Below are 27,733 nucleotides of genomic sequence, written 5' to 3' on the forward strand. Positions count from 1 at the left end.
TTCCATATCCTCTCTTTCCCGCTAGCTTACAAGCCTCTAAAATAGAGGCTTAGCCAAAATAAAACAAAAAAATGATGACCCTACCAATGCTATCACCTCACAGGGGGCAAATATATTGATCATTGACCTTATATATGAAATATATTTCAATAAAACATCAATTTGCACTTTTTAATGTAGTTTTTTTTTTATTTCTAGATCGCTTTAGATACAACATATTGGACAATATTCAATCACATAACAATATGGGGATCGTTACTATCGTACTTTGTCCTTGATTATTTTTATAATTACGTTATTGGTGGCCCCTATGTTGGTTCCCTGACTGTTGCAATGGGACAAGCCACCTTTTGGTTTACAAGTGTATTGACAGTAAGTATTTTTTAAATTGAAAATTATAATATATAAGTATACCATACTTACTATCATGCCGTTTCCTGTACGGGAAGGCAGAGACCTACAGCACTCTTATCTGTATACACAGACCTCGCCTTCCTACATTCATAGATCATTCTTCAAATTTATCACTCTAAGGGGCAGAGAAGATCCAGAATACCACCCCAGGTACGTAAACGAGTTGATCACCTCAAAATTGTGGTTTCCCGCTGTGAAGGTGTCTTTTGACGTTTAGCAGGTACAAATAATTTGTACGGGGCTGACAACGGCGGCCTCCGTGGTGTAGTGGTCAAGACGCTTGACTCACACACGAAAGGTTCCGGGTTCGATTCCCGGTGAGAACACAAAAAATAAAATGTGATTTTTCTCAAGCCTGGGTGTTCTGTGATGTAATTCACCACTGTAATTGGGCCTCCTGGCCTGTTGTGGTGCAAAAAATAAATAAACTTTAAAATGTCAGAAACACTCATCGACCTGAACTCTTGACGTCACGGGTGGTGTAATTTTGAAGTTTAAGTGGGGATATAAAATTACAAAAATCATAGTGATGATAATAAGATATTTTGTCTTAGTTTGACAAATATTTTTTTTTTTTAAACCATTGAACTTCCTCATTCTAACTTTACGATTAACTCGCTTGACGGCTGTATGACATACTTACACTAACACTCGTATGCTGCTGTTCTCAAACGGTGTCATATTTTACGATGGACGGTGCGATATGTTGCAACTGATTGGAAGAGTGCAAAGTACACACAAATATTCTCATTCAACAGGTAATATTCCTGATGGTGCCGGTGCTGGCGCGGCGCATGTACGGCGTGGAGGCGCGTGCCGGGCTGGCGGCGCGGCTGCGCGTGCGGCAGCGGGCGGCGCGTGTTCGGCAACGCCACTCGGCCGACCCGCTGCGAGCGCCTTCCGCCCGCCGTGCACGTCGTTCGCTGCGCTCGGGGTACGCCTTCGCGCATCAAGAGGGCTTCGGCCGCCTCATCACCTCGGGCAAGATCATGCGCAAGCTGCCCAATGCAGACTTCAGCTTCCCCTCGCTCGGCGGCAAGTTCACGGCCACCCGGCCCTCTGCCCCCCTGCCGAGTCCCCGCGTGCCCCCTGCCAGGATTCCGACACCATCAACTTGTAAATATCAACATCTACAAAGCAAAAGGATGGCTGTCTCACCTCATTTTTTCTTTAAAAACATTAAAAGAGAAAAGTCTTATCTACCATTTTAATATACCGTATTTCCTCGATTAAAAGATGCACCCTTTTTTTTAAACAAAAAAATACAATTTAAAAAAACTAATACAAATAATGACAAATAATAAAAAAGGATTTAAAAATAGGCATATTATTTATGTACTATCACTATCAGTCTGAAATTTCTTTAGATTCAGTGTCGCTTTTTTAATTGCTGTCTGCATCTTGCCACAAAATGTCATCAAATATTCGCTTTATTTATGTCAAATTTACATCCTGCACTCGAGTTTTGTGCTTTTTTTCATATTCTTTTCAATGAATATCATAATGTTCTTGCTGACATTTAAAACGGAATTAGGCACAATTTTACAGTGATTGTAAGATGTCACCTATTATTAGACGCATCTCGAATTCAGACACCAAAATAGGAAAAAAAACATGTGTCTTACTTACTTAAAAACAGGCAATCTCTGCTTAGTGAGACTCAGTGACTTGGTAATCAACAAAATCTACAGTTTTTCTGGCTGGTTGATCACAATTTAAGGAAAGGTTGCCAGTTAAAGGCGTTTTAAGCGATATAAAAACGTGTAAAAAAGTTTGAACACAAAATTCTCAATATACGGTTTTCAATGACAACTTGGACTACATTATTTTTTTTTTGTATGTCAAAGAGATGAGATCATTTTCAAATCTTAACTTAAAGATTATTCAGTACATAAACCAAAAGCAGAATAATAAAAGTGTAAACAAAGTCATTTGTGACTATCCTTTTGCTTTGCAGGTAATTCTACTATAATTTTTGTAGTTATTTTGAACCATGCTGTACGCTTATTCGTTGGTTTCTGTTGAAATTATTATCAATTATTGCGTCGTATTCTGCCATCATATGAAGAAAGGGCGTAACTTTCATTTACCATAAAATACTGCCATAATGTGAAGAAATGAAAAAATTTAAAACAATGATAAAACTATTTACAATTGAGTGAAAGTTATTATTATGAATAACTTGTTTAACTATTTCATGATTAAATACCTCGAGGGCGCCTTTCATTCATATGATAGTATAGGATCAAATAAGGCAATCTATAATTTGGACCGGTATGTTTAGCGGAGCAATGTTTAAATAATGTATTTACATCATAATGCCAAAATAAGGTAGGTACATGTAACTCAAATTACCACTGTCTTCATTCATTTTTTAATATCTGCAAATGAACCAAAATACAAATTGCCATCTTTGATGATTTATGACACAATTAATTTTTTCAACAATCATTTTAGTATATTTGAATACACAGAGTAACTTTTTATTGATTTATGCAATTTTGTCTTTTCTTTTTTTTTTTTTTGTCATATGACCGTAATTGCATTCTCTATGCATTTAAATATTTACCTTGTCAAATTTTTCAGTTTTATTTATTTCAAGTAAACAGATAATCATTTTGACAATCTTATCTTTTGGTGTGATGTAGCAAAATAATAAAAAAGTTTTTTCTTTTAGAAAAATAACAAAATATTCATATAACAATAATTATTACTACATTTTGCATTTGCTTCGAGTTGTAAAATAAAATAAACTATTTTTTGACAATCAAAACATACTGTTATGTCGGTCTGTATACTTACATATTCTTCTTACTATTTGATTTGTTGCTTTAGGTAAAACGAAAAACAGTAAAAATCAACCTTTTTGCAGACCAAAAATATGCATATTATAAAGGCGATTATCGAATATATTTAATTTTGTTCATAGTTGGTTTGTTGTAATTTTATGTACATTTTGTATATTAATTTACTGTCTCACTCAAATAAAGAGTCATTGTTGTGTTTCATAATACTATTAACTTTTAATGAAAATAATTAAATTTTTATTATTTAAAAGCGGTTAGTTGCATCAACAAAATTATCTTTATGCAATGAAAAGATAATTATAAACACATATTTATTTCATGTTGTTTATTTTTTTAATGTTTACATTGAAGATTTGTGAAACCGACAGTGAGAGGTATTATAATTGTTTATATTTTGTTATAATATAACAAAGTTAATATGTATGTTGAAATTGTAAATTTAGTAGTTTATTGCCTTTAAATGTTTATGCATTTTTTCCCCACATTTTTATGCTTCAACACAAATATTACTTTTAATTTATGAATATAACTTTGTAATACGATGTACCTTCCTCTTTAAGTAACACATATTCAAATATCTACTCGAATATCAGAAGTGTGTCCAGAAATTATTTCGATAGTTTGAATATTCATGATTACTATCTATATTATGTTCTCTAATTTTATAAATGAATTCTGGTCATTTATTGGCCTAAATTTATGGATCATCTTTTTTTTATTATTACTCATTCTTTTATTTCTAAGATAAATTATAACAAACACCAAGAACTTTAAATACATTTTACTATTTTATTTTTGTCTAATTAAGTTCACAAACGATACTGATATGATTGTTTTTTATGTTTGAACATTAAAATTTACTGAGTTTAATAATAAGTGTTACTATTAAATTAAAAAAAGCTAGCGGGATTACAAAGTTGTATTTATAAATCAAACATGGATATAAACTACCACAATGTTATTGCCAAATCAATTATCGAAAACATTATACATACACATAATACATATTACTACTTAATATAATTATTGTAAATGAAAACTGTTTATCTGAGTATTTAGCATATGTGAATTTGCCTATTCCCATTTTTATTGTTAACGTCTAATTTGTACAAAACTGCAACACAACTAACCCAATTATTTGTTGTTAATCAGAGTATATAGAAAATATTGGTCATTTGGGTGACTTCGCACATGCTAAGGATCCTGATCATAAAAATGATGTAAACTTTTCAAATGTATTAATTAGTATTTTTTGTTATGTATTTAAACAATCGACCAAAGATATTGTTATGTAACATAGCAAGGTATTGTGGTCATTATGAGTATTGCTTTTCCGTTGTGTTAAATAATTATATATGTTAAGGATATTTTTTTCTGTCAATACTAAACTTATGGATCAAATGTCAACACAATGAAAAGTTATTAATCAGAGAACACAAATTATTTTCAATTTACAACTCTCTTCGCACCTTACTTGGATATGATAATTAATTTGTTTTAAACCCAATCAGATTTCTGTAACATATATATATATATTTATGTTATAATGGAAACCATATTAATTTGTGTCTTACAGTGGACTGTCAGTACTTATAATTTAGATTAAATTTGATTCCGTCTCGATAAGAACAGGTATATATTATATTCCAGAAGTCAGATAGTATTTTTGCAGAGAAAAGATTGCGGGTGAAAGATATGAGAAGTGAAAATGTCAACTATTTATGGATGTGGGATAATCATTTGTCCATATTTTGTATCAAACTAAGGAAGAATGTAATATACTTGGCACATTTCTAGAATATTACATGTTGAAGTATACCATATCTGTATATGGTTAGCAGACACCTAACTCAAATTGTGATATTAAGTATTTATAATACCTAACATAAGATAATGTCTATATAAGAAGAAGCCGTTTAGCCCACGAGGTTTTCAATAGATGGTCCGGGTGTGTACTATTATTATATTTTATATTATTTACTATGTAGTGTTATTTATTAGTTTAAATATCTATGCCAAGCATTCATATTGAAATTGATATTTGTAAAAACGATTAATGTAAGAAAAAACAGGGCATAAATAAGTCCAAATACATATGGTATATTTGATTTTGAGTTCATTTTATTTTTTAAAGTTTTTTGTTAATAGCATCTTATAATTTACATACTTAAGTTTGAAACGTGATCTTAAGAAATACTTGGATTCCCATCGTGTTCTTCGATCTTTGCATTAATTAAATTAATATTATTTTGTCATGATTAAAATCATTCTATTCGGGAGATAAAACACATTTCAGTATTATGTATTCAAATTAATTTATTTGGCGGTATTACTTTCACATTCAAATATAACATACTAAGTTCCCTAACTTTGTGTTACTCGATTTGTGAAAATTTAGCGTTTAATGTTACGTACGGTGCCTGAAATTTCGCAAATAGATTGATGTTATTAATTCTTCGTGTAAACTTTTATTTAAGCAAAATGGTTACGAAAAGTAAAGACTGTCTGGAAACGAGCAGAATGCTTGCTGTATAAAATCTTAAATGTGTCAACATAATATACAATGAATATATATACACACAATTATTCATCATTGGTACCGATCTAAATTAAATAGAAATATTCACCTTTGTATGTGTCCACATTCGAGAAAGAATCAAAAAAATATAATGTTACGGCATTATGCTGAGTCATAATTCATTTAAATAATATAACTATTTTTGTATTATAGATGTAAATATAGACATGGGCAATTTAAAAAAGGATTTGATGTATCAAAATTTCCTATAATTTTTACACTTTTTAAAAAAAATATAGAAAAATGGGACTAGATTTTCTCACTGTGCTGGGTAAAACTCACCCGGAGAAGAAATGGGTCCTCACAATATTGACTTTATTTCCAGGAATTAATTAGGTAGTTGGGGAACAAATAGTCACGGAAGTTCAGTTGGATGAGAATATTGGAAAGCTTTAATGGCGAAGGGAATTGGAAATGTAAGAATTGAACAAATGACATGTATATTTTTTAGTAAATTTTGACATAGGAATATAACATTTTTGTCCTGCGCGGGCTGTTTTGAACTCTTTAAGGTGATCCTTTATTAGTAATAGTTTGGAAAACAAATCCTAATTTAAGTTGGCCATGATTTGTATACAATATTAATGCATAAATGTTAATACTAGATTTTTTATTTGATAAGTGTTGTTCATTTTGTAAAATTTAAACAATGAGTATGAAAAGTATATTAGAGTAATTGGAAATTATCAGGATATATTTGTATGATAATGTTTTGCCTTAAAACAATATTTATGTTTAAATATTACACTCTAAACTTGAAAAAATATTTTAACAAAATCAGAATCTACTAAATTACGCTATAGAAATGAGGAAGATACAATAATATAAGATTATACCTTAAATTAAATACTAAATAATCAGACTTCGAATATGAAAATTGTTCAAACATTTTTTCAACAGAATTAGAGTGTAGTACTAACGTGATAATTGTTAAATTCATGTAAAGTGTAATTTTAATAATTTTCAATGATTAAAATTTAACGTCACAGTTGACCATGTGATATTTTTTTATAAATGCTGTTTTATTTACAAAAAAAAAACTGATTTTTAATATGTATACAATTTACATAGGGCTTACATTTTACTAAAATTGCAATCTTTTGGCAAGTGACGCTCCTTCCACATTATCTAATAGCTTCCTCTTCAGCGATGGCTTTTCTATATTCTCTTTATTGATGGTTGAAGGAAGAGGGAGTTTAATTCCTATGGTAGGTGCTGGTTTATTACTAAAACAATTAACGAGATGTTAAGAATGGATACACATATTTCAACACATACAGTCAAATTTTCGATACATTTGGAAGCTTACCTAAAATATGGCATTTGTAGCGCTTGAGAACAATCGCACCTCTTGGGTGGGTATAAACAGAGGAGACTAGATATGAGATCCAACATGTCATCGGGGGCCGCAGTAAATATGTGCTTGAATGGTGTTGGCGGGAACACTTTGAATTGAATATAATCCGGTAAACCAACCAGCCCCTGAAAAAAGCACAAACTTTTATTTATAATCAAGCAAGCACTAAAACTTTATTATATCTCTTTAAAAAAAGAAATAACTCGCTAAGTCTCTCTGTATCTTAGAGGCTTGTCAGCAGGTGGGAAGACAGGATATGGAAGGAAGTTATGAAAAATACACCACAACACCCAAACCAATTGAGAATAGAATCTTTCTTGGCTTTTCTTCTTGCGACTGGTGGGAATCGAACCCGGGGCACCAGTTTCATAGTTAGAAGTCTAACCAACTGCGCCGCGGCGCCTGTCATAATAATTTTAATTTACCAATCCACACATGGAACATATACATACTATACAAGGCAAACGGGTTTTTTACGAAACATTTCATAATATTCCTTATCTGCATCTATGGAATATAGAACACTGTATTGGTATTCAATTTCACTGTATCTTGAAACCTGAATTGACACGAGCAGTTGTACACTTCAAATGCCACAAGCTATGAAATACTGCAGTGGAAACAATTTCAAATAAATATTTTATGTTTACCATGGTAATGTTTACCCGGTTTCAATGTTCAGCATGCTGAAAATTGAAACCGGGACCTTCAAGCATGATAGTCAAATGTGCTAACCACATTACAAGATGAATATATTATAAATTAACAAACAACTTGCTAAAAAAAAAAAAACCGTATTAACAAAAAGAATGCAGTTTTATAATTATGTTGTATAATTTCGTATAATTTTATAATTTCTTAGCCGTAACATAATTTATTAGTCAGCATGAGAATCCTAAAGTTAAAAAAAGACAGTAGTATATATTATATGACATGCAGTTTACAATAAAAGCCTCTACATTATAAAATTACTCATTAATTAAAAATAGGTATAAATTAGCTAATGTGTTAGAATACACATTATATAATTATTGTAATTAGAAATATGAGAAACCTTACCGGCCAGTTTTCTTCTGTAGGTGTTCCCATAACTTGAAAGATTCTGGTGAGTTGATCGAGATCCGATTCTCCGGGAAGGAAGGGGACGCGAAGTAGCAGTTCAGCCAAGATACAACCAACCGCCCACATATCTACACCCGTGTTGTACTGCCGAGCTCCAAACAACAGTTCTGGTGACCTGATTATGAGCGCAAGAGTATATACCATAAGAAAAAAGCATATTCCTTAGTAAATTTCAAATACATTCAACAATAATTATATCAATTGGAAATCTCAATTATCGTAACACTTAATTGTATTTTAAGTTGCCGGTTTCTTAAATGCCACCTTCCTCATAACTGGTATTAATATACCAAAATTAGGTTATTATAATAAAAAATATATTTACTAAGGATGTTCGGACCAAATCTATACCTACCTACTCGTCCTTCCCATTTCCTAGCGCACTCTACGCAACAATAACTCTACATGTGAGTGCCGGAACAAACATTTTATAATCCGTACAAAATCTAACATTAACGAGTGAAATTTTTTACTAATATTTCCACAAGCGAGCTGTGCCTGCGTCATTTTAGACTGCCAGATCTGCCCAGACAAGCTGTGCCAGCGTCTTCCGACCGCCAGCTTCACCAGGGTTCCAGCACTCGTCACGCCTCATCTATCAGCAGGTTAGTGGGGTTGCGCAACCTTCCTTCCATAACAATACAGTCTACTTAATAAATTTTCCTCCTCCTAGGACGAGGTATTCTTCACACCTCGTCCACTCCTCAACAAAGGGATATATAAAATATAATTTAGATAAAATAGGTTCACATTAATAATAAGGTAGTATTTGTGTTCTGACTTTCAGCAAAAAACATCACAGTGATGCAGAAACGCTTTATTTATTTATTCGAAATTACACTCGTTTACATATTCATGAACTTATTAAGGCTTTTTAGGCTGTGCCCGTGTTAAGCCATAATATTTAACAATAAAAAATACATAGTCAAATTAATCAAATTATAATAACATGTGATTCAATAGAATAACAATTCAGAAAAAACAAAGAATAAATAATAAAAATTCCAAAGAAGACAACATAAAAAATAATCAAATATAAATATTTTATGAAGTTTATATTTGAAGCACTAACTTTTTTAAATTTATTTTTTATAAATATTTTAATTTAGAAAAAGAAGAGATGAATGAGTGCAATACCTGTACCATCTGGTCACAACTTGGTGAGTATTGATTCTTGATGGAGAACCAAAAAACTTTGCTAACCCAAAATCTCCTATTTTCAAAACACCAGCACTGTTAACCAAAAGGTTATTTGGCTTTAGATCTCTATGAAGAATCCAGGCATTATGCAGATATTCTAGACCTGTAAACAAAAGGTTATTCGGCTTTAGATCTCTATGAAGGATCCAGGCACTAAGCAGATATTTTAGACCTGTAAACAAACGGTTATTTGGCTTAAGATCTCTATGGAGGATCCAGATATTATGCAAATATTCTAGACCTGTAAACAAAAGTTTATTTGGCTTTAGATCTCTATGGAGGATCCAGATACTATGCAGATATTCTAGACCTGTAAACAAAAGAGCGATTAATGGTAAATAGTAGAAAAATATATTTTCATACCATTGAAATGAATACATAAAATCAGAATGCACTTACATGGCACAATCGTGTAAACTGTGACCCTATGGTTAAGCTTTACTTTAAAATGATTCAGCTTGTAGTCTCATGGCTAGCTTCGCAGACTCACAAATGAAGGTCTGAAGTTTGAACGTCACTCTACCGCAACTTGATTCCCGTTTTCTAATAGTGAGTTATTTGCTAGTCGTTGAAAATGGCCACCCAAGTTTAAATATTTGTTTTTTCAGATTTAAAATGCAATAATACCAAGTAAAAAAAACACATTGGTTGACATGCGGATTTTCACTGTATTTTTTTAGTCACTGGACAGGATTTGAAATGCAAGACTGATCGTCTTGTCTTCAAGTACTAAATTATCAAGATACACTGCAATTACAGTACCGATTCAGTGCCTTATGCACCAGTGCGGATAGAGAAATTATAATACGTGGATTGAGTGTCCAAATTACCTACACAGGACAAAAGTTCCATGGAGTTGTAAAATAGTACATTTTTTATGGTAATCGTGTAATCTACTAACGAGATTAGTGAGATAGCACTTAAATAATAAACAAAATAAGGGCAGTTGTGTTCCTACAGTAGATTTGTAGACTTTTGATGGATCAAAAATGCTCTGAAGGTTGTTAAAATCAAGTTGGAAAACATAGCAAAATGTTTGTAATTTCATAATCATTCCAAGCTTCAACGTATTACAACAGACATGAAGAATATTTTACAGGAGGTAATATAGAAGTCCAGGCATCCACAGAGCTTATGACCTGCCATTGGCTGGTTTAAGTGGTGTTGATTAATCCACCTGGTCCAAGAAGAAATATAAAAATTGAAAACTATTTTCTGGCGTTGCCTAGTATGCAAGATGAAATGATTTGATCAGATGAATTTCACCCGCAAGGATTAAGGTTTCAGCTCTTTGACTTCACAAACGTCAACAGATGGAAGTGTTGAAGGAATATAGATGTTCAAATATAGGCAGAATGGTGAATGTTACAGTGTGTAAAGTGGCCACATATACCAGCCAATGGCAGCCCTGTGGATGCCTGGAATTCTTTTTCTTTATTAGGGCCTTCTACCAAAACATGATAACATCGGCCAAAAACAAGTTACATTGATTTACAATAAACATAAGAACACAAACAAAAATGAATAACAATATAGATATAAACAATAGACAATAAAAATATATGTACAAGTAGTATATTAGTATTAACAGCTCCCTAGGGGTTGAATCCAGTCCTTGACTACAAAAATTTGGGCAGACTCAAAACATTGTTGATTTGAAATCTTTGTTGAATTTTTTGAATAAGTTTTTTTGAGAATTTTATTGCACTAAAATGATATTAAAATCTTTATTTTCTCCTGTACCTTGTAAAGTTTGAATCATGTATGCTTTTACATTTGAAGGTGTTAACACAATTGAGGTATCTTTGATTATTACTTCCAGATCTGTATCCATGAAATCAAATACTAAAGACACATTTGATTTATGTCCAAAAACATCTGTAAATAAAACAACATGTTTTAATTAGGATTGTAAAACCGCAGATAATTCGATAATTACACTAAAAAATGAACTGTTGAGATACCTAAGAGACCTATGAGATTTTCATGACTCAATTCTTGTAGTAGTTTGATTTCTCTAAGAGCAGTTCTATTGATTCCATCCTTAACTTCCAATCGACTTCCTAATTTAATTTTTTTAACTGCCACTATGACATCCGTCCTGATATCTCTCGCCTTGTAAACTGTAGCAAACTATAATCAAATCGAAAAGTTTAACAGGTTTATAATTTCTTGGTACTCCAAAAGAATTTTTGAATATCATAAGAACATTAAATACAAAATAAAGTTAAACCATTACATATTATTTTTAAATACTTAAAGTAAAAACTACAAATTTAACCACATGAGAAACTGTCGGGGAAGTATTATTTATCCATAACAAACCCACCTGTCCTTCACCTAAAAAATCTATTTTTTCATAATTAAGAACACGATCTTCCATTTCGTTACAGGGAAATCTTATTTAAGAAATAAGATTTTTGTATATCAAATTGACTAGAAAACTGTTTTAATTAAGAATAAATGCGTTTTCTAAACTCGTTTTCAAAAAATCACCGGACGCGACCGGCTGGACGTCAAATTTAATCCTTGATTCGTAGAGTAGAGGCCATAGAAAAAGATTGGAATTTCAGATGAAAATGCTGATATTATCATAGACAATAAAATTGTATGAAAGTAGGAATGTCGAGAGGATTCACTTCGTCATCAATGAAGACGCCGATTGCCCGTTATCGGCAAAAAAACAGTGCAGTTAATTTTAATAAAAAAAACATTCAAATTTATTTCTAATAGGTAAATAAATTTGTTTTGGAATATATGGCAGCACCAACATAAAAAACCTTTTAAACCACTTTATATTTTTTAGAGACATTAAAAAATAATGTAATGCACAAAAAAAGTAAATATTTACATTTTCTTTCATTGTCAATGAGGAAGTTCAGTGCTACGGGTTTTTTTTACGCGCAGTAAAAAATTAGAGCATTGAATTGTATGGCGAAGTTTCTTGAAAATGTATGAAAAAAGTCATAAAAATAATTTTAACAAAACAAAAAAAACGGTATTTCTTATGTATCAACTCTCACTGCCTCCACCTACCATGGAATCACTTCTCTACAATACCGCAGAGTGTGTGCGGACCAACTACTGCTTCACAAAATTATGACAAGAATAGTTGACTGTACAGAAATACTTAGTTTAATAACAATACATGTGCCAGCCAGGATTTGTAGACGGTACCACCTGTTTCACATACCAATAAGTAAAACATCGTATGCTAAAAACGCTTTTTTTCGTGGGACCTTTTCAGTGTACAATACAAAATTTTAAGATATAGATTACACAAACATCACTTTATTTAGATTTAAAATTATTAGATTTAAAATTTACACTAAAAATGCGTTTTGTAACTTGGTAGACATTATAATAATAAATATATACATCTCCCTTCCCCTCCTTATTCCTCTCTTCAAGCATCCTTGTCCTAATCCTGCCCAATTTACAATAACTTACTGTTCTTAAAAAAAATAAATATATATCATTGAAAAATATTTACAGGTACATGAAAATAACATTTTTATATGTATAATATGTATTTATTTAGTATGTAATATATTTTCTTTACTAACTTTGTGGAAATCTGTTATTAGTTCTGAGTTTATACACTATATCTGCTTGTTTACTATAAATATGTATGTAGAACTGTTGATTTCTCAAATAAAATAAAATAAAACAAACATTCAAAGGAACAACGTCACTAGTCTCTCGATGATTCGATGATTCGGTTGATACCAATGATAGTGTATTGATAAATTTCCGGTTTACGGAAAGCATTCATTACCAGAAATCACCGAAGAAAACTTGCGATGGAGAAATGTGGAGAAATTTCAAGATTACATAAACTAAAAAATCATAGAGCTGATAACCATTGAACTACCTCATCGTCAGGAATATATTAAATTTTGTTTGACCTTTTATTATCGTTTATTCACTCGTGAACGAATTTAAGATTCGATCATCATCATCAAGATTTTGTGTGCAGTATCACTATTTATATAATTATTTAATTTGTATAATTTTTATAGTGCCATTTTTGTGAAAATCACCTCAAGGGCGATATACAATGAGCATCCCAACACGTCTTGCAGCTACAGAGTGCATATTCGGTTGGTATTTTAGTTGCTTGTTTGGAAACAATTTAACATAGTTGGAACTATGTTAAATTTCAATAACATACAGGAGATGTTTTAAAATACGTCTTGCAGCTACAGAGCATTCAAAATATTATTCTTATGTTTATTGCAGTATTTTATTATGTTTGTATGTTCCAACAGCCTCATAAAAATACATGGTGTAAAACAAAAATAAAATATTTATATTTTTTAGTGTATGTAATCAATAAAACAAGTTTATTTATTCATATAAAGTATTTTCATAATCCCTCTAATTTCCATTTGATATCTTGTATAACAGGTGGAATCCTGAGGTAGGGTTCTGTAAAAAAAAGAAATACAATAAAATAAATAAACGTTGTCTGAACATATTAATATGCGTGACAGAGATAATGTAGATAATCAATAATACATTCATAATTCTATGAATACATTATTGTAATGTTCTATAAGATGATTTACCAAGTGTAGATTGGGCATCTGGTCCTTCATTATTGATATCTTGGGTATTAACTGGGTTATAACTCGATAATTCAGGCGTCCAAATTTCAGAAAAACATTTGGCCATCTCCTTAAGCAATGATTCAAGGCAATTCTAGAAAAAGTGTAAGTTAAATTTTCACATAAATTAAACGAAATTTGTACCTACAATAGTTAAATCATATCTATATACTCTGAGAGTCAACCACTGAATTCAGTCAGATTCTATTGGAAAATATTTATATTTTATTTGAGATTAAACCTGTCTTAGAATATTAAATATTACAATACTCATCATATCCAGATAATTGGTAAGATAATTAGTGCAAGTTTACAAACATTTAGAAATAAAAGCCATATATTATGTCAAAAAAGAAGCTTAATAAGATATTTGTATAGTGGTACAAGCAAGATTATGGTGCAAGTAAATAATCAAAATAATCTGAATGACAAACTTTTTTTACTATTTCTATTTGGCATGGTAATTTTGTGAAAAATCACCTCAAGGGCGCTTTACAATTTTATTACAAATTTTACACCAAATGTTACTTAGGGGTCTTTTTAAAAGATTACCTGTAGTTGAAGTACTTCTTCATCTTTGTCCAGCCATTGTAGAACAAAGTTGAGATTAGCCACATCTTGTCTGAGACCAAACGTCATGGTAACAAGAGTGTAAAGGGCTCGTACTAAAGCTATATCTTCAAAGCGTGAACCTTCCTTTAAAGAAACCAATTTTCTCTCGTGTTTTCTTCTGTTTTTGCTTGATCGGAAACTCTTTCTGCAAATAGATATAATTAAAATTCTATAAGAAATGTTTACAATGCGTACCTATATAGTGAAAGATGTCCCTCTTTCACTGGATTTTGATTGATTCTATATACAGGTTGTTCTTTAAACCCTGTCACATCCAAAACCACGATGATCAGTATGAGCAAGAAGACATATTGGCACATTGAAATAAATTTTTAGAACAAATAAAATTAAAAAAAAAAAAAAAAAAACAAATGGTTCCTTACTTCTGCAGGGGAGAAACGAGGAGTGGAGAGGGGGAGTATAATAAACCGCCAACCGCGCGGCCGCACCCCCCTCGCTTTTCCCCTGCAGAAGTAAGCAGCCATTTGTTTTTTTAAATATTTTATTATTGAAAATTTTCTTCGTTCAATTTTTAAATAATAATTTTTAAAAATATACTAATAAGTCTTCTTGCCCATACTGATCATCGTGGTTTCGGATGTGACATCATTTAAAGAACATCCTGTAGATCCTGATTTGTCAACATTCAATCCATAGTTATTTTAAGTGGCATTGAAGTTTCACAGTTAAATAATTGTGAGTTTGTCATCTGGAATTCTCAAAAAAATGAGGAACTTCAGCCCTACGGGAAATTGGATACAAAAAATGTTTTCATACGCGGGGTAAAAATTAAAGCATTAAATTGTAGTGCAAAGTTTCTTGAAAATGTACAGAAAAAATAATAAAAAATATTTTGATAAAAACGCACTACTTTAAATGACGTCACTGGTTCATGTGAATCAACCTATGATCTGAGAGCTATGGAAGATTTCCGGTCTGCTTGTCGCTTCTGGACCAATAGGAAGAACTGAATGGGAATAAGCGGAAATGAACCTCTGACGTCACACGCGGAGTTATTTCAGAAATACAAAACTTTGAAAAATCGTAGCGCCGATAATACGATATGTAAAAATTTAAAAAAAATAATTTTGACTTAGTTTAACAGTCTATTAACGAATAAAACATTTGAAAAAAAACACTGAACTTCCTCATTGAAAACATTAAAAATTATCATCTAGTGATTGAACAAAGATACATGTAAAAAAACTTAGTGTAAAGTGCACTTAAATTCTCTATTAACTTGTCTGCTTGATACATTTCAACTTCTAAATATATAAGTAGTACATAAGACTGTCAGCTCAAAATATAGTAAAATGTTTGACCAAAACTTTGAAAAAAATATATTTGCAAATATAAGTTTACCCAGATGTTCTTGTTGTATTGGAAGGAGCTAAGCTACTTGTGTCAGAGAATAAATCACAGTCTTCCGGTAAATCTTCATCATTTTCTCCAACTTCTGCTTTCAACTGTCTGACAAGTAACAGTCTTACTTTCTGCTGAATGAATTGCTCGTGATGTTGACTAATTGTAGACATTAGTGAAGAATATTCTTCCATTACCGCTTTTCGGAGAGTACTCTCTAAAAATATGAATAATAAATAATAATAATCAATGAATAACATTAAAAATAATAGGTAGAAAAATATTTTAAATGGACCCACATAATATAATGTATCATATTACACAAATCGACGCTGGAAAGGATATTTACTTTGAGCCACACTTTTGCAAACTTTACAGGAGAGCCATTTAAGAATTTAAAAAAATTATATCTCATAAATTCCTCCATTCAGAACATCGTCTATAGACGTGGTAAATCATATTTTAATGTGTGTTTGCCTATTTATTGAAAATATGAACAAATTGTTTGATTGACAAAATGAGCATCGCTTAATTGGTTTGTTTCTGATGAAAAATCTTCCCGTCTTAATAAATTAAGAGACTTTATTTACAAAAAATCTAGCCGCCTATTTAAATTAAGCGACATTGTTCAGAAATTTTATTCTATAAAATTTATGTATTCGATTGTTCAAATTGTTTGCCAATTACAAACAATTTTGAACAATCGAATACATACTAATGCGGGTACATAAAAACAATAAATTTGAGATTACATTCTTACCAATTAAATCTGAACGTTTGAATCTTTTACACAAACTCAGAGATTGTCTATATAGTCCTCCTTCCAAAGAACATGTTAGCAAATCTTCAACCGAATCATTTCCTGAATGTAATAATAAATCCACAGCTTCTGAATATCGTTTTGCATCTTTGAGTTTTACGAGAAGTTTTCTAAAATAATAAAAATATGAATTTTTAAACTTACATAATACATAACTGTTCAGATGTACTTAAATTCTTTCGAGAAATACCTACCTTCTAATTTCTGCTGAATCCACACTAGGTATATTGAAATCTTCAACTAAACTCATAGCAGCTTGCCAATCAACAGCTTCAATAAAGGAATCTATTGCTTTGACAATATTTCTGCTCCGTTTGAACATAATACCAGCTTCTGAATAATTTTTACGTCTCACTAAAAAGTTAGCATATTCCTCCGCACACAGTTGGTATTTAGGATCGTTCCGATCGATGTTGCGCAAAGCTGTCTTATACAGACTGTGTTGTTTTACATATGATATGAGTTCTTCATCTTTATCTTTACCACATGCTATGAGATTGACAATGGCGGATTCATAACGTTTTAAGTCGTTATCGATTGAAAACTTTTTATAGTTTTCCTCCATTGTCTTTAGCCCATTTAAGTAAGGTACATATTCCTTCGGGTCCTTCTGAGACTTGCTAGCTACGTACATTGCTAGATCAAAATCATATAATCCTAAGGCAATGTCGTAAAGATGATTTACATTTACCAAATATAATAAATACTTTAAAGCTTCATCGGCAGAAACAACACTTTTTTCTCCTCCTGATGTTGCATTCATTTTTACGCACTTGATTAATAGCAATGATTTTTCCAAATCTTTTATCGAATTTGTCTTAACATAAGTTGTTAATATTGGTAAAAGATTCTCGTTACATTTATTATGATTTTCAAGTTCATCTCTCATTAATTTACAAACAGTTATTACTTTTCTTGTGACCTCACCATTAAGATCATTCTTACGTGTGTAGGAACTGGAATACATTGTCCGTGTCACATCAACATTATCCAATTCCGATATAAACAAACTCAACCATGACGGGTTCTTTATTTCGGAAATTAAAAGACCAATATTTTCAAAGAATTTTACAGGATTGTGGTCATAAATTAAATTTAAGTTAATTCTCTGCTTTCTCATCAAATCAAACGCTTTCAGGTACTGACATTTGTTCAGGAAACTTCCAATTAATTTAAGTGACAGTGCGCGTGGTTGAATAGCTTCGATGTTTCCTCGGGGGAGTTGCAAAATAGTTCTTGAATCACAGGAAACGGCTGTTACTAATCTAGAACCTCTTTCTAGTCTCCTTTGTGAAATAGTAGCATTGAAACTATTCCCAGACTTGTTTTCAAAGGTAGAATTTACGTGCAAGAATTTCACTAAATCTATTGATAAGGGACAACATAATAATTGATGCTGTAATGTAGTAAAGATTAGGAAATCAGAGTGAATGAAAAATGAGTTCACGTTGTTAGCAACTTCTTTATCATTAATGTAAAATCTATGTCGATGTGTTAATCCAAAAGCAAATACTGTCGAATCATCATTGGGCAAAACACATACATCGAATTCGTAGCAGTTTTCAGGAAAATCAAAATAGTAAGCGACAATATTATTTTCCTTAGAAAACAGTAAGAGCTTTCCAGAAGAAGTTTGTACTATTGCTGTGTTTGTTTTAGGTACAGGTGCCAAACCAGTAATCAGATCTGATATTGGAATAGTTTTCAAAACTTCTAAATCAAAACCGTCATTCAATTTAAGTTTTATAACCATTAACAATGATGTAGCAGCATTAGAGCAAACGCATAATATAGTTTCTTCAGAAACCCATAAATATTGATACAAAGCAGATGGCCCTTCAATTCCAGGTTTTACAGTTGCAGATCCAAATAGTTTAGGCTCTGAAGCATTATTCGTAGTATATAAATTAAATCTTCCGTCTTCCAGAACTGTAATAAAACTGTTTGAGTCGATAAATTTACTCGATGAATCTTCAAGTGTAATATTTGATGCAAAAACAATATGATTAACATTTTTTTCACAATTCACAGTCAAAGCTGCCATAGGAGGAGGTACTACAGCTTTTTTAAAAGAAGTTAATAAAATATTTCTTCCGTCAATTACTCCAACGGAGGCTTCATCTTTTTCAGATTTTCCAATACTTTTATCTACAAACCACACCCACTTGTATTGAGCGTATATTCCACCTTCAAGAAAAATGTGAAGAAGTTTCTCATTTCCAGTACTTCCTGATTCATCCCAAGCTAAAGCGGTAATTTTATTGGGTGGAGAAAACGGAATTGATTGTTTCAAATACCAGTGGTAATTGTTAACTGTATAAATCAGCAGCAACGATTTAAGAGATTCCATTTCCAAACACCATACGCACAATACTTCAGAATCCGCACTCCAACTTAACTTTTTCACAGCCATGTCAGATTTTTTAAATGGCAATGTAAATTCCCCGTGCTTCAATCCATTTTTTTCAAAGAAAGCTACCACATATTTGTTGGGATATTGTTGAGTTGTTGCAATCAGGTTACCTGAAGGCCTCCAAACAAAATTACATTCGATGCCAGGCTGCTTTTCACTAGTAAACTTCAATGCTGCTTCTCTATCAAACACTTTGAAGTTGTAAACAGAATTATAACAGAATCCAATAGCAAATAGAGCTCCGTCTCCTCTCCATGTTATTAAAACGTTGTTGCCTTTAGTATCATCACCTATAATAAAATATTATTACTTCTAGAGTTATCTTCGACTAGCATTTTAAGTATCTTCATCGGTAACTTATAATTGAACATGTATGCATATTCTGCTTTTCATACAGAAAACTTAATTTTACTTTGTAGATAAAATTGAAGATAAATGTTAACTTCCCGTTGTAATCGGGGCACAAACTATTAAAAGATATGTTTATAAACACAAACAATTTAATTTTCTATTAAAATTTATAACATATTTTCCTGTAGAGAATGATTCATCCTCGAAGTAATAATTTGAATGGCTGTACTAGACTTCATTAAAGAATGAAAATTGCTAATTAAAACCTTTCTTATAAAAATAACACCAGAAAATTCAAAAAAATAATTCAAAAAACACAATGAGAAGTTCAGTGTTTCATAATATTTTTTATTTGTTGTACACAAACTAAGCCAAAAATATTTTTATGTATCGTATTATTAGCGTTACAATTTTTTTAAGTATTGTGATTTTTAAATTACTCCATCTGTGACGTCACAAGTTCTCTACGGTGAGTTGTCCTGATTGGTGGGTTAGCTTCCCGGTAACTAGAAATGAATCATATCACTGTCATTAGTCGTTCAAAGCAGTTAATTTTTATTTATTTTTTCATACATTTTTGAAAAACTTCGCTGTACAATAAATGCTCTAATTTTTACCGCACGTAAGAAAACATTTTTTATATCCAATTTCCCATTACACTAAACTTCCTCATTGAAAATTATATGATTAAATGATTAATATGGATATGAGATAAAAAAATTCAGGCTTTTGAAATTAGTATAAGTATTTAGTAAGTATAATGTCGCCTCGTGGTGTAGTGATACCATGATTTTCCTACTACACATGAGGTCCCGGATTCGATTCACTACAATGTTATATCATACTCTTTTATTGGTGGCATTTGTGGACCGATTCAGCTACTTATGTACCATTATTAATTAGTTTAAATGTTTTACAATATGTATGTACATGATATTGAAGCTTTGCTGACAGAATGCATTAAGTCATTAAAACAAGTTGCGGGATAATCGCATTTAAAGATTTTCAATTCTTTAAACGCATTATTTCTCCCACCATTTTCTTTTATTTTAATTTTTGTAAAGCTTTAAAAGAGTAATCTTTATTCTAGGCATAGCATAAAATTTGAAATCAACATCTCTAAAAAATATTTGAAATATATAAAGACTGTTGACTTAATGCATTGTCAGTATAGCCTAGATATATTAAAAATATTTTTTAATATAGGTGCAAGATGTTGATTTAAAATTTTATGCTATGCCTAGAATAAAGATTACTCTTTTAAAGCTTTACAAAAATTAAAATAAAAGAAAATTGTGGAAGAAAAAATGTGTTTAAAGAATAAAAAAGCTTTGAATGTGATTATCCTGCAACTTGTTTTAATGACTTAATGCATTATGTCGGTAAAGCTTCGATATCATCTTTATATTCTTACTAGTTATATGTAGGAATATGTATTTGAATGTACCAAATGCTATATTTTCCTTCTCACTTTATATATTTTGTCTATGTACCATACTTATAAAAGCACTCTGAGTGTTTATGTGAATTAAATAAATAAAAATAGGGGAGGATAAGTGAACGATGACGACGATGAAATAGTATCTACTTATGAATTAAAATTAACATAATAAAATTTACCATATTCCGTAATAGCAGTTTTTATTTTAGCCGCTTCTTTTCCCTCAGAGCCGTGAAATTGTGTTTCTTTTTTACCCCACCCAACGTTTACAAATTCTCCATCACCAAAGTGATCTTCTTCCAGAGAAACCGAGTTGATTATATCCAGTCGACAGTCGGTCAAGAATACTCTATGGTCCAAAGACACAAATACTAATAGCTCATTATCTGGGCTCACTTGCATTGCCTGTCGAAGGAAAAAAACAAATTATTTAATTGATTAACGAAGGTTATTTTAAATAATAAAAATATTTATTTTAGTTTGTATGTAGGGTTTCAAATTGTATTCCTTTGTAATATATGAGGTGTGTTCAGAAAATAATCTGAACAGACTTCGTATATTGTCAATTTTTTAAACCTTAGCAGCTGCCACAGACAAAGTAAACAATGAATACAGCTGAAAATTTTAGCATACTTCAGGGGCATGAATACCAACATAATAAAAAAAATACAGCCGGACTCTCCAAACCGGCGAAATTTAAAAATTCCTGTTATTTTCTGAACACACCTCTTACATTCATATGTATGATGCCAAATATAATAACAAGTGAAGGGCACAGGATGTAAAGGATGAATGTCAAAAAAGGATGTATTGAGATTTATTAAAAAGTTTCAAAGTATTTTATTAGAAAGTGGTTTTTGTTCATATTCAATTATAACTTTATTTCCAGTATTTAACTGACATCCACCCTTTATCCCCTGAATGCATTTTTTTTTGTTCAATCATCTTGGAAAGTAGAGCCTTTTTGTCAAATTTTATTGAACAGAAATGTAGATTGCGTGAACTACCGTCAAATGCCATTATTAATTTAAAACAAAATTGGCATTAATCCTTTATATCCTGTACCCTTCAAGTACATTCTATCTTTTTCAGATATTTCAACAGAGATTTATTATTGCTATTATTATTTTCCATTTTAAACTAGCAGCCTAAATATGCTTAAGTTCAAGCAACGAAAATTAATTGTTTCTAGCAGATTTTTCAAATTATTCTGGTTACACGTTGAGACCAGCTCTTGCGACAGAGAACATTACTGAGAAGATAAATCATTATAAAAAATTGGATTAGGAAATCTTGGCACTGACAGGACTAATTAATGATTCGCCATTATCTGGTTTTAATCATCGGTTTGCACACTGCATGACATTCACTATTCTGCCATTTTTTGTAATATTTGTTAATATTTTTATTTATTCAATACTACTTTTACATGTATGTTCAAAGCAGAATATAAAAGAATATCAAAATAAGAAACGACTAAACCATATTTTGAGTTTTATATTGTTTTTTTTTTTTTTTTAGAATATACATAAGAGGTAAAACAGAGTATTCAAAAAAATAAAGGATAATTACATGGCAATGAAATACATATTAATAGTAAACAAAAAATCCCACAAAGGCATGGCCTGTTCGTGGGCATACAAGAAAATTTTAATGAATTTTTGCTCCTATCGTAAATAGACAGATAAAAGATTTTATGGTATTTTTTTATAGTAATTAAAAAAGGAAATAAAAAATATAAAAAAACATAAAAATATTCCTTATTATAAAAAAGGCAACAAAATATTTCATAGAAAAAAAGAGTTCATATCTTTAGTTTGAATCCAGGATAGTGCGTGTTTTTTAAAAGAAGGAAAATTTTGAAAGTTTGGAATCAATGAAATGTTATCAGTAAAAAAATAATTTTTAATTTTTGGGCCTATAAAATATGCATGTACGAGCCTCGTTTTACTGTATGGTATTTCTAAAACACGATTCCTTCTTTGACTTGATCTATTTGAATTACTTGTAAATAAATTTTGGTTCTTAAATATATATTTTAAACATTGAAAACAATATATTTGTCTCATGTCTAAAAGTTTAGCTTCTTGGAACAATTGGGAAGAGGGAAAAGTGCGATTTTTGTGAAGCATTATTTTTAATATATATTTTTGAACATTTTCTAATGATTTAATATGGTTGTTGTAAGTTCCCCCACATCCAATTATTCCATAGGAAAGCGATAACTATACAAGTGCATAATATACCATTTTAATAGTATTTAGCTGGGCGTAAATGCTTAGTCGTTTGAACACATAGGTTAAATATCTCAGTTTAGATTAGTTTGTTCAAACTTTTAAAGACAAGGAAATTTGGAAGTCTAGGCATTTACAGAGCTTATGACCTGTTATTGGGTGGTTTACGTGGTCACTTTACACACTCATGAGCGAAGTAAATGCCTAGACTTCCATATCGTCGCTTCCACGGCAAAACCACTTATCAGAAAATTTTGTGAAATTTACCTTTGAATGCAATTATACTAAAATTCATAATTCTACACCAGTATGCAAAAACTCGTATGCGGGGGACCAATAGGAAAGCTTCAGTTTGAATTATTAAAAACATGTATCAGCTTGTTTCTTTTTGTGGAGTGGTAAAAATCGGCCATTTTGCATAGACTTAAAGTGACAGTTTGGTTTAGTTTGAGATGTGTTCCCAGGAAAATGGTAAATATACGTTTATTTTATACTGTGCTTCAAATATTTTTGTATAAACTTATACAAAAGTGTCTATATAATAATATTAATAACATATTTGGGTAAAATAACCAGTAATCAGTACTTTGTAATCATTATAATATTTCATTTCTAATACGAGGTTTTACTTCGGATTGCTTTTTTTCTTCTTATTCTTGTACGTGTTTTTGCTTCAAACAGATTCCAACAATCTATTGAATACTTATGGTTATTTTTAAATAGTATACAAGTGTTTGCATTCGTAATCTAACGAATCATAATTTTTATAGGTTTATCGCTCAATGAGATTGGAGTATTTTTACTGGAAGAAGATGGCAGTGACAATACCTCGGTAAAAACGCTTGACAATATCAACATACTTTTACCAAACAGTCAGAACAACACTGTACAGGTGGATAATATGGAACAAGAAGAACTATTGGTTCAAAACATACCTTTTAATTCTATTATCGAAGTCGAAGTTTGGCCTTGTCCAGTTACAGAAGTTACACCAGATGACGATACAATCATAACCCAGAAACTTGATGCAGATACCACCATGGAGTCTGCTTCACAGCAAAGGAGCAAAAATAAAAAGTTAAGGGAAACTGGAAGGGAATATATGGGTTTGAAGAAGAGTGTCGACTCTGCAAATTATATTATGCAAAAAAGACAAGAAAGAAAACTTGGAGCAACTTGTGTTTCCGAAAATGTAAAAAAATTACTAATAGATTTTGTTCATTCATAAGTCAAAATCAACAACAGACTATTTTTGACTCTTTTTGGCAAAATATGAATTGGAACACAAGAAAACTATACGTGTCTTCATGCGTTGACCAAGTTCCGAGTAAAAAAAAGACAGAAGATTCTCGTAGATCTGGAACAGCATTATATTTTCTTAAGGTAGATAACAAACGGGTCCAGGTTTGTAAACAAATGTTCCTGATGTACGTTAGGCCTGAAAGAATGGAGCGTCAAAAAATGGAGCTCTAGCAGTATACACGGAACTGGTATACATGACTCTTCAATGAAAAGTCAACCTGCTAAGAGTAGGGTGGGCAAAGAAGCTCGTGCCTTTATAAAACGTTATTTAGGTGATTTATTAAAACTCCCATCGCATTACTGTCGGTCAAGTTCAACTAAATTGTATTTTGAACCGACAATCAAATCAACTGCCGATGTTTATAGAGCATACAAAGAGAAATGCAAAGAGAATGATATTTCGTGTTTACAAAGCAGTGTATTCTACTCCGAGTTTAAGTATCTGAATCTATCCACGTACATCCCCAAAAAAGATCAATGTGATGTATGTATTGCTCACACTCACGGAAACATTTCGGATAAAGTTTTTCATGCACATCAACTGAGGAAAGAAGCGGCTCGAAGTTCTAAAACAGCGGACAAAAATCTGTCTCCATTTTTGAATGTGAGCTCTATGTACTACAAGACCAAATTATGCGTCCACAATTGGACAATATTTAATTTGACATCAAAAGATGTTTAGTGTTATTTGTGGGATGAGAGTCAGGGTGGTCTAGATGCTGATATGTTTACGTCTTATTTATCGCAAAATCCAAAAAATTGAGACTTTAATATTATATAGTGATGGATGCTGCTACCAATATCGTAATGTCACTACATCAAATGATCTTCTGTGGCTTTCGATCCAAAGCGGTGTAGAAATTGTCCAAAAATATTTAGAAAAGGGTCACACCCAAATGGAGGGGGACAGCGCAAACTCAAAAACCGAGAGATTTATTTGCCTACTAATTACGTTTCTGTATGTAGAGATGCCAGACTACAACAAAGATTTAATGTAAAATATTTAACGTATGATTTTTTCAAAAAGTATAGTGATCTTTCATATTATGCCTCTATTCGCCCTGGTACTCGAAGAGGTGACCCCGTTGTTACTGACTTGAGGTGTCTTCGTTACAAAAATGATCATATTTATTTTTAAATTAATTTCCCTGATGAATGGAGAGAATTGCCGAAGAAACCTATTAAGTGTGACATTATCAATCCTACACAACTATACAAAACACAGTTAAAAATTAAAAAAACTAAATATGATCATTTACAACAACTCAAGACTGTTATCCCTTCTTACTGTTGGAAATTTTATGATGATTTTTTTACATATTTTTTTTGTATGTTTACTCACATCAGTACTTATATTCTTGTTTGTGCTTATTTTCTTGTTATTTTCTTATTTTCTTTCTTTTGCCTACATACCTATTCACACCTACCTTATAATAATTGCATTGCAAAAAATGTTATTAACATAACAATTAAAAGGGTTTACAGGTATATTAATGTTAATAGTAAAAACACTTATTAGCAACATATATGGAAAATATGGGTTTGCAAAACCATGTATGAGTAATAAAAAATTAAATAATAGTTGTTCAATTACTTCAATTAATAATGCTTATTTCAAATGTAATAACAATGTATTAATGTAAAATAAATTTTCAATTGTTTAATATTTTGTGATGTTTTTTCCTTCTCCTGAAAAATGGCAAATAATCTGATAAGTGGTTTTGCCGTGGAAGCGACGATATTCTTCTCTAAAATGTTCTCCACCTCTGTTGTAAAATGTTAATGTTGTTTTTAAGTTTTGTGAAATAATAAATTGTTCTGAATCTGACCTTAATTCCCTTTGTGGAAATATTAGTAGACTCTAATACTTCCATAGAATTCATATCCAGTCTGATGACGTCTCCTATATTCATCGCAATAACAAGAATACATTCTATAGAAAAGTAAGCGAAGTTCACAATTTTTCGTTCTATCTGCGCTTCAGGTTTTAACACGGTTTCTAAATCTAGCAACAAAGATATTTCTTCTGTAACTGTGTTTACTTTAAACACTTTCAGGTTATCCGAAACGATTATTTCATCAGCTTCATCACAGGGCGGTTCCAAAATAGAAACTGAAGACACTTCTATTTGCTTGTGCCATTTATGGCACAATATCTTTAAATTTCTCATTGTTGATGATATTTGAATAAAATTAACAAATGAAGTTTACTTTGCGCAAAACATTAAACGCACGCCGTTTTTGACACTTTCGACTTGACACATTGACCATGGATAAACAATATAGAAAAAACATAGACAATGAACGCATAAACATCACTCTAGACAAGTATAAGTCATTGAATAAAAAATGTTGCAATGAATCTTTATTGGCACAAAATATGCACATAACATTATTTCTGTTATTTTTAATAGCTGGCCCACCATATAACGCATCTTAGGATTTAAGCCTCCTTGGCGGTGTCCACGTGCAAGGAAAAATTGCTCGTTGCCAAACAAGGAAAGCTTCCCGATGGAGTTCTCTGTAACTGGGTAGCCTTGGCATCTTTGTGCTGATGGAAGGTAATCCAGAAGTACATAAATGTACTTCAATTAATTGAGGAAAAGAAAGAAGTAAATTCTTCACTGACAGTAAAATTTATTGGACATGACCAATTTGTAAAAATGATTATAAATTTTTCTAAAAGCCTTAAAATTATTTGGGCAATTACCAGGTATATACGACAGGATCTATAAAAGAGCCGCGGATAGAAGAAAGAAGCTCCATTCTCCTAAAATGTTGCAATTCACTTCAGTGTACTCAACAGCCAGCTGAACAGCTCACAATGCGTAAGTAAACGGAATCGAAAGCGGAAACTTCCATGCATGAGTCAAGCGTCTTGACCACTACACCACAGAGGCCACCGAAGTTAGAAAAGAGAACCCTCAACTGTCTCTGACCAAGCGTGCAACTTTGTGGAAAGCCACCTTGGCGCCTGAACCATAAGACTGATCATTTATCATCTTACTGTCATGTAACAAAAATAATTAAGATATGCTGTAATTGGTTTTCCAATGCAGTGCTCTATGCACCATTAGGTGCGTAAAGTGAATGATGGTATGCATTTTATA

The 27,733-nt window shown here is 31.4% G+C and overlaps 3 protein-coding genes across 3 annotated transcripts in view; 1 reads left to right on the forward strand and 2 right to left on the reverse strand.

Annotated features, from left to right (window-relative positions):
- Window positions 1-2,687, forward strand: part of ATP8B (ATPase phospholipid transporting 8B) — a 38,968-nt gene extending 36,281 nt beyond the window's left edge. The window contains 2 exon segments of the mRNA XM_088225964.1: window positions 199-372; window positions 1,173-2,687. Of these exon segments, the coding sequence (XP_088082090.1) occupies window positions 199-372; window positions 1,173-1,625 (627 nt within the window). The 3' untranslated portion in view covers window positions 1,626-2,687.
- Window positions 2,688-5,602: 2,915 nt separating this feature from the next.
- On the reverse strand, window positions 5,603-12,030 carry Cdk7 (Cyclin-dependent kinase 7). The gene is made up of 7 exons (XM_088225963.1): window positions 11,808-12,030; window positions 11,443-11,611; window positions 11,222-11,356; window positions 9,416-9,581; window positions 8,216-8,393; window positions 7,109-7,281; window positions 5,603-7,025 (listed from the first exon to the last, which is right to left on the reverse strand). Exons 1-7 carry the CDS (start codon window positions 11,859-11,861, stop codon window positions 6,884-6,886), a joined length of 1,017 nt encoding a protein of 338 aa, XP_088082089.1. The 5' UTR covers window positions 11,862-12,030; the 3' UTR covers window positions 5,603-6,883.
- A 1,763-nt stretch (window positions 12,031-13,793) lies between these two features.
- Window positions 13,794-26,898, reverse strand: Elp1 (elongator complex protein 1). Its single transcript, XM_088225965.1, has 8 exons — window positions 26,453-26,898; window positions 21,267-21,492; window positions 17,077-19,585; window positions 16,823-16,992; window positions 16,063-16,279; window positions 14,641-14,845; window positions 14,050-14,182; window positions 13,794-13,909 (listed from the first exon to the last, which is right to left on the reverse strand). The coding sequence occupies exons 1-8, from the start codon at window positions 26,792-26,794 to the stop codon at window positions 13,848-13,850; spliced, it is 3,864 nt and encodes a 1,287-aa protein (XP_088082091.1). The 5' UTR covers window positions 26,795-26,898; the 3' UTR covers window positions 13,794-13,847.
- Window positions 26,899-27,733: the final 835 nt, after the last annotated feature.

The sequence above is a fragment of the Micrasema longulum genome, unplaced genomic scaffold (genome assembly GCF_059751315.1).
Source record: "Micrasema longulum isolate JH-2025_06_02 unplaced genomic scaffold, ASM5975131v1 h1tg000402l, whole genome shotgun sequence".
Classification (NCBI taxonomy): Eukaryota; Metazoa; Arthropoda; class Insecta; order Trichoptera; family Brachycentridae; genus Micrasema; species Micrasema longulum.

What these genes read in the sequence shown, in the direction of transcription:
- Cdk7 (XM_088225963.1), bottom strand. Translation starts at nt 11,861, where the DNA reads ATGGAAGATCGTGTTCTTAATTATGAAAAAATAGATTTTTTAGGTGAA. An exon ending in GTTGTGACCAGATGGTACAG is followed by an intron (nt 8,394 to 9,415) that starts GTATTGCACTCA and finishes GCTCATAATCAG; the next exon opens with GTCACCAGAACTGTTGTTTG. An exon ending in CTACAAATGCCATATTTTAG is followed by an intron (nt 7,026 to 7,108) that starts GTAAGCTTCCAA and finishes TAATTGTTTTAG; the next exon opens with TAATAAACCAGCACCTACCA.
- Elp1 (XM_088225965.1), bottom strand. Translation starts at nt 26,794, where the DNA reads ATGAGAAATTTAAAGATATTGTGCCATAAATGGCACAAGCAAATAGAA. An exon ending in AACTGCTATTACGGAATATG is followed by an intron (nt 19,586 to 21,266) that starts GTAAATTTTATT and finishes ATTTTATTATAG; the next exon opens with GTGATGATACTAAAGGCAAC. An exon ending in AAGAAGTACTTCAACTACAG is followed by an intron (nt 14,183 to 14,640) that starts GTAATCTTTTAA and finishes CACTTTTTCTAG; the next exon opens with AATTGCCTTGAATCATTGCT.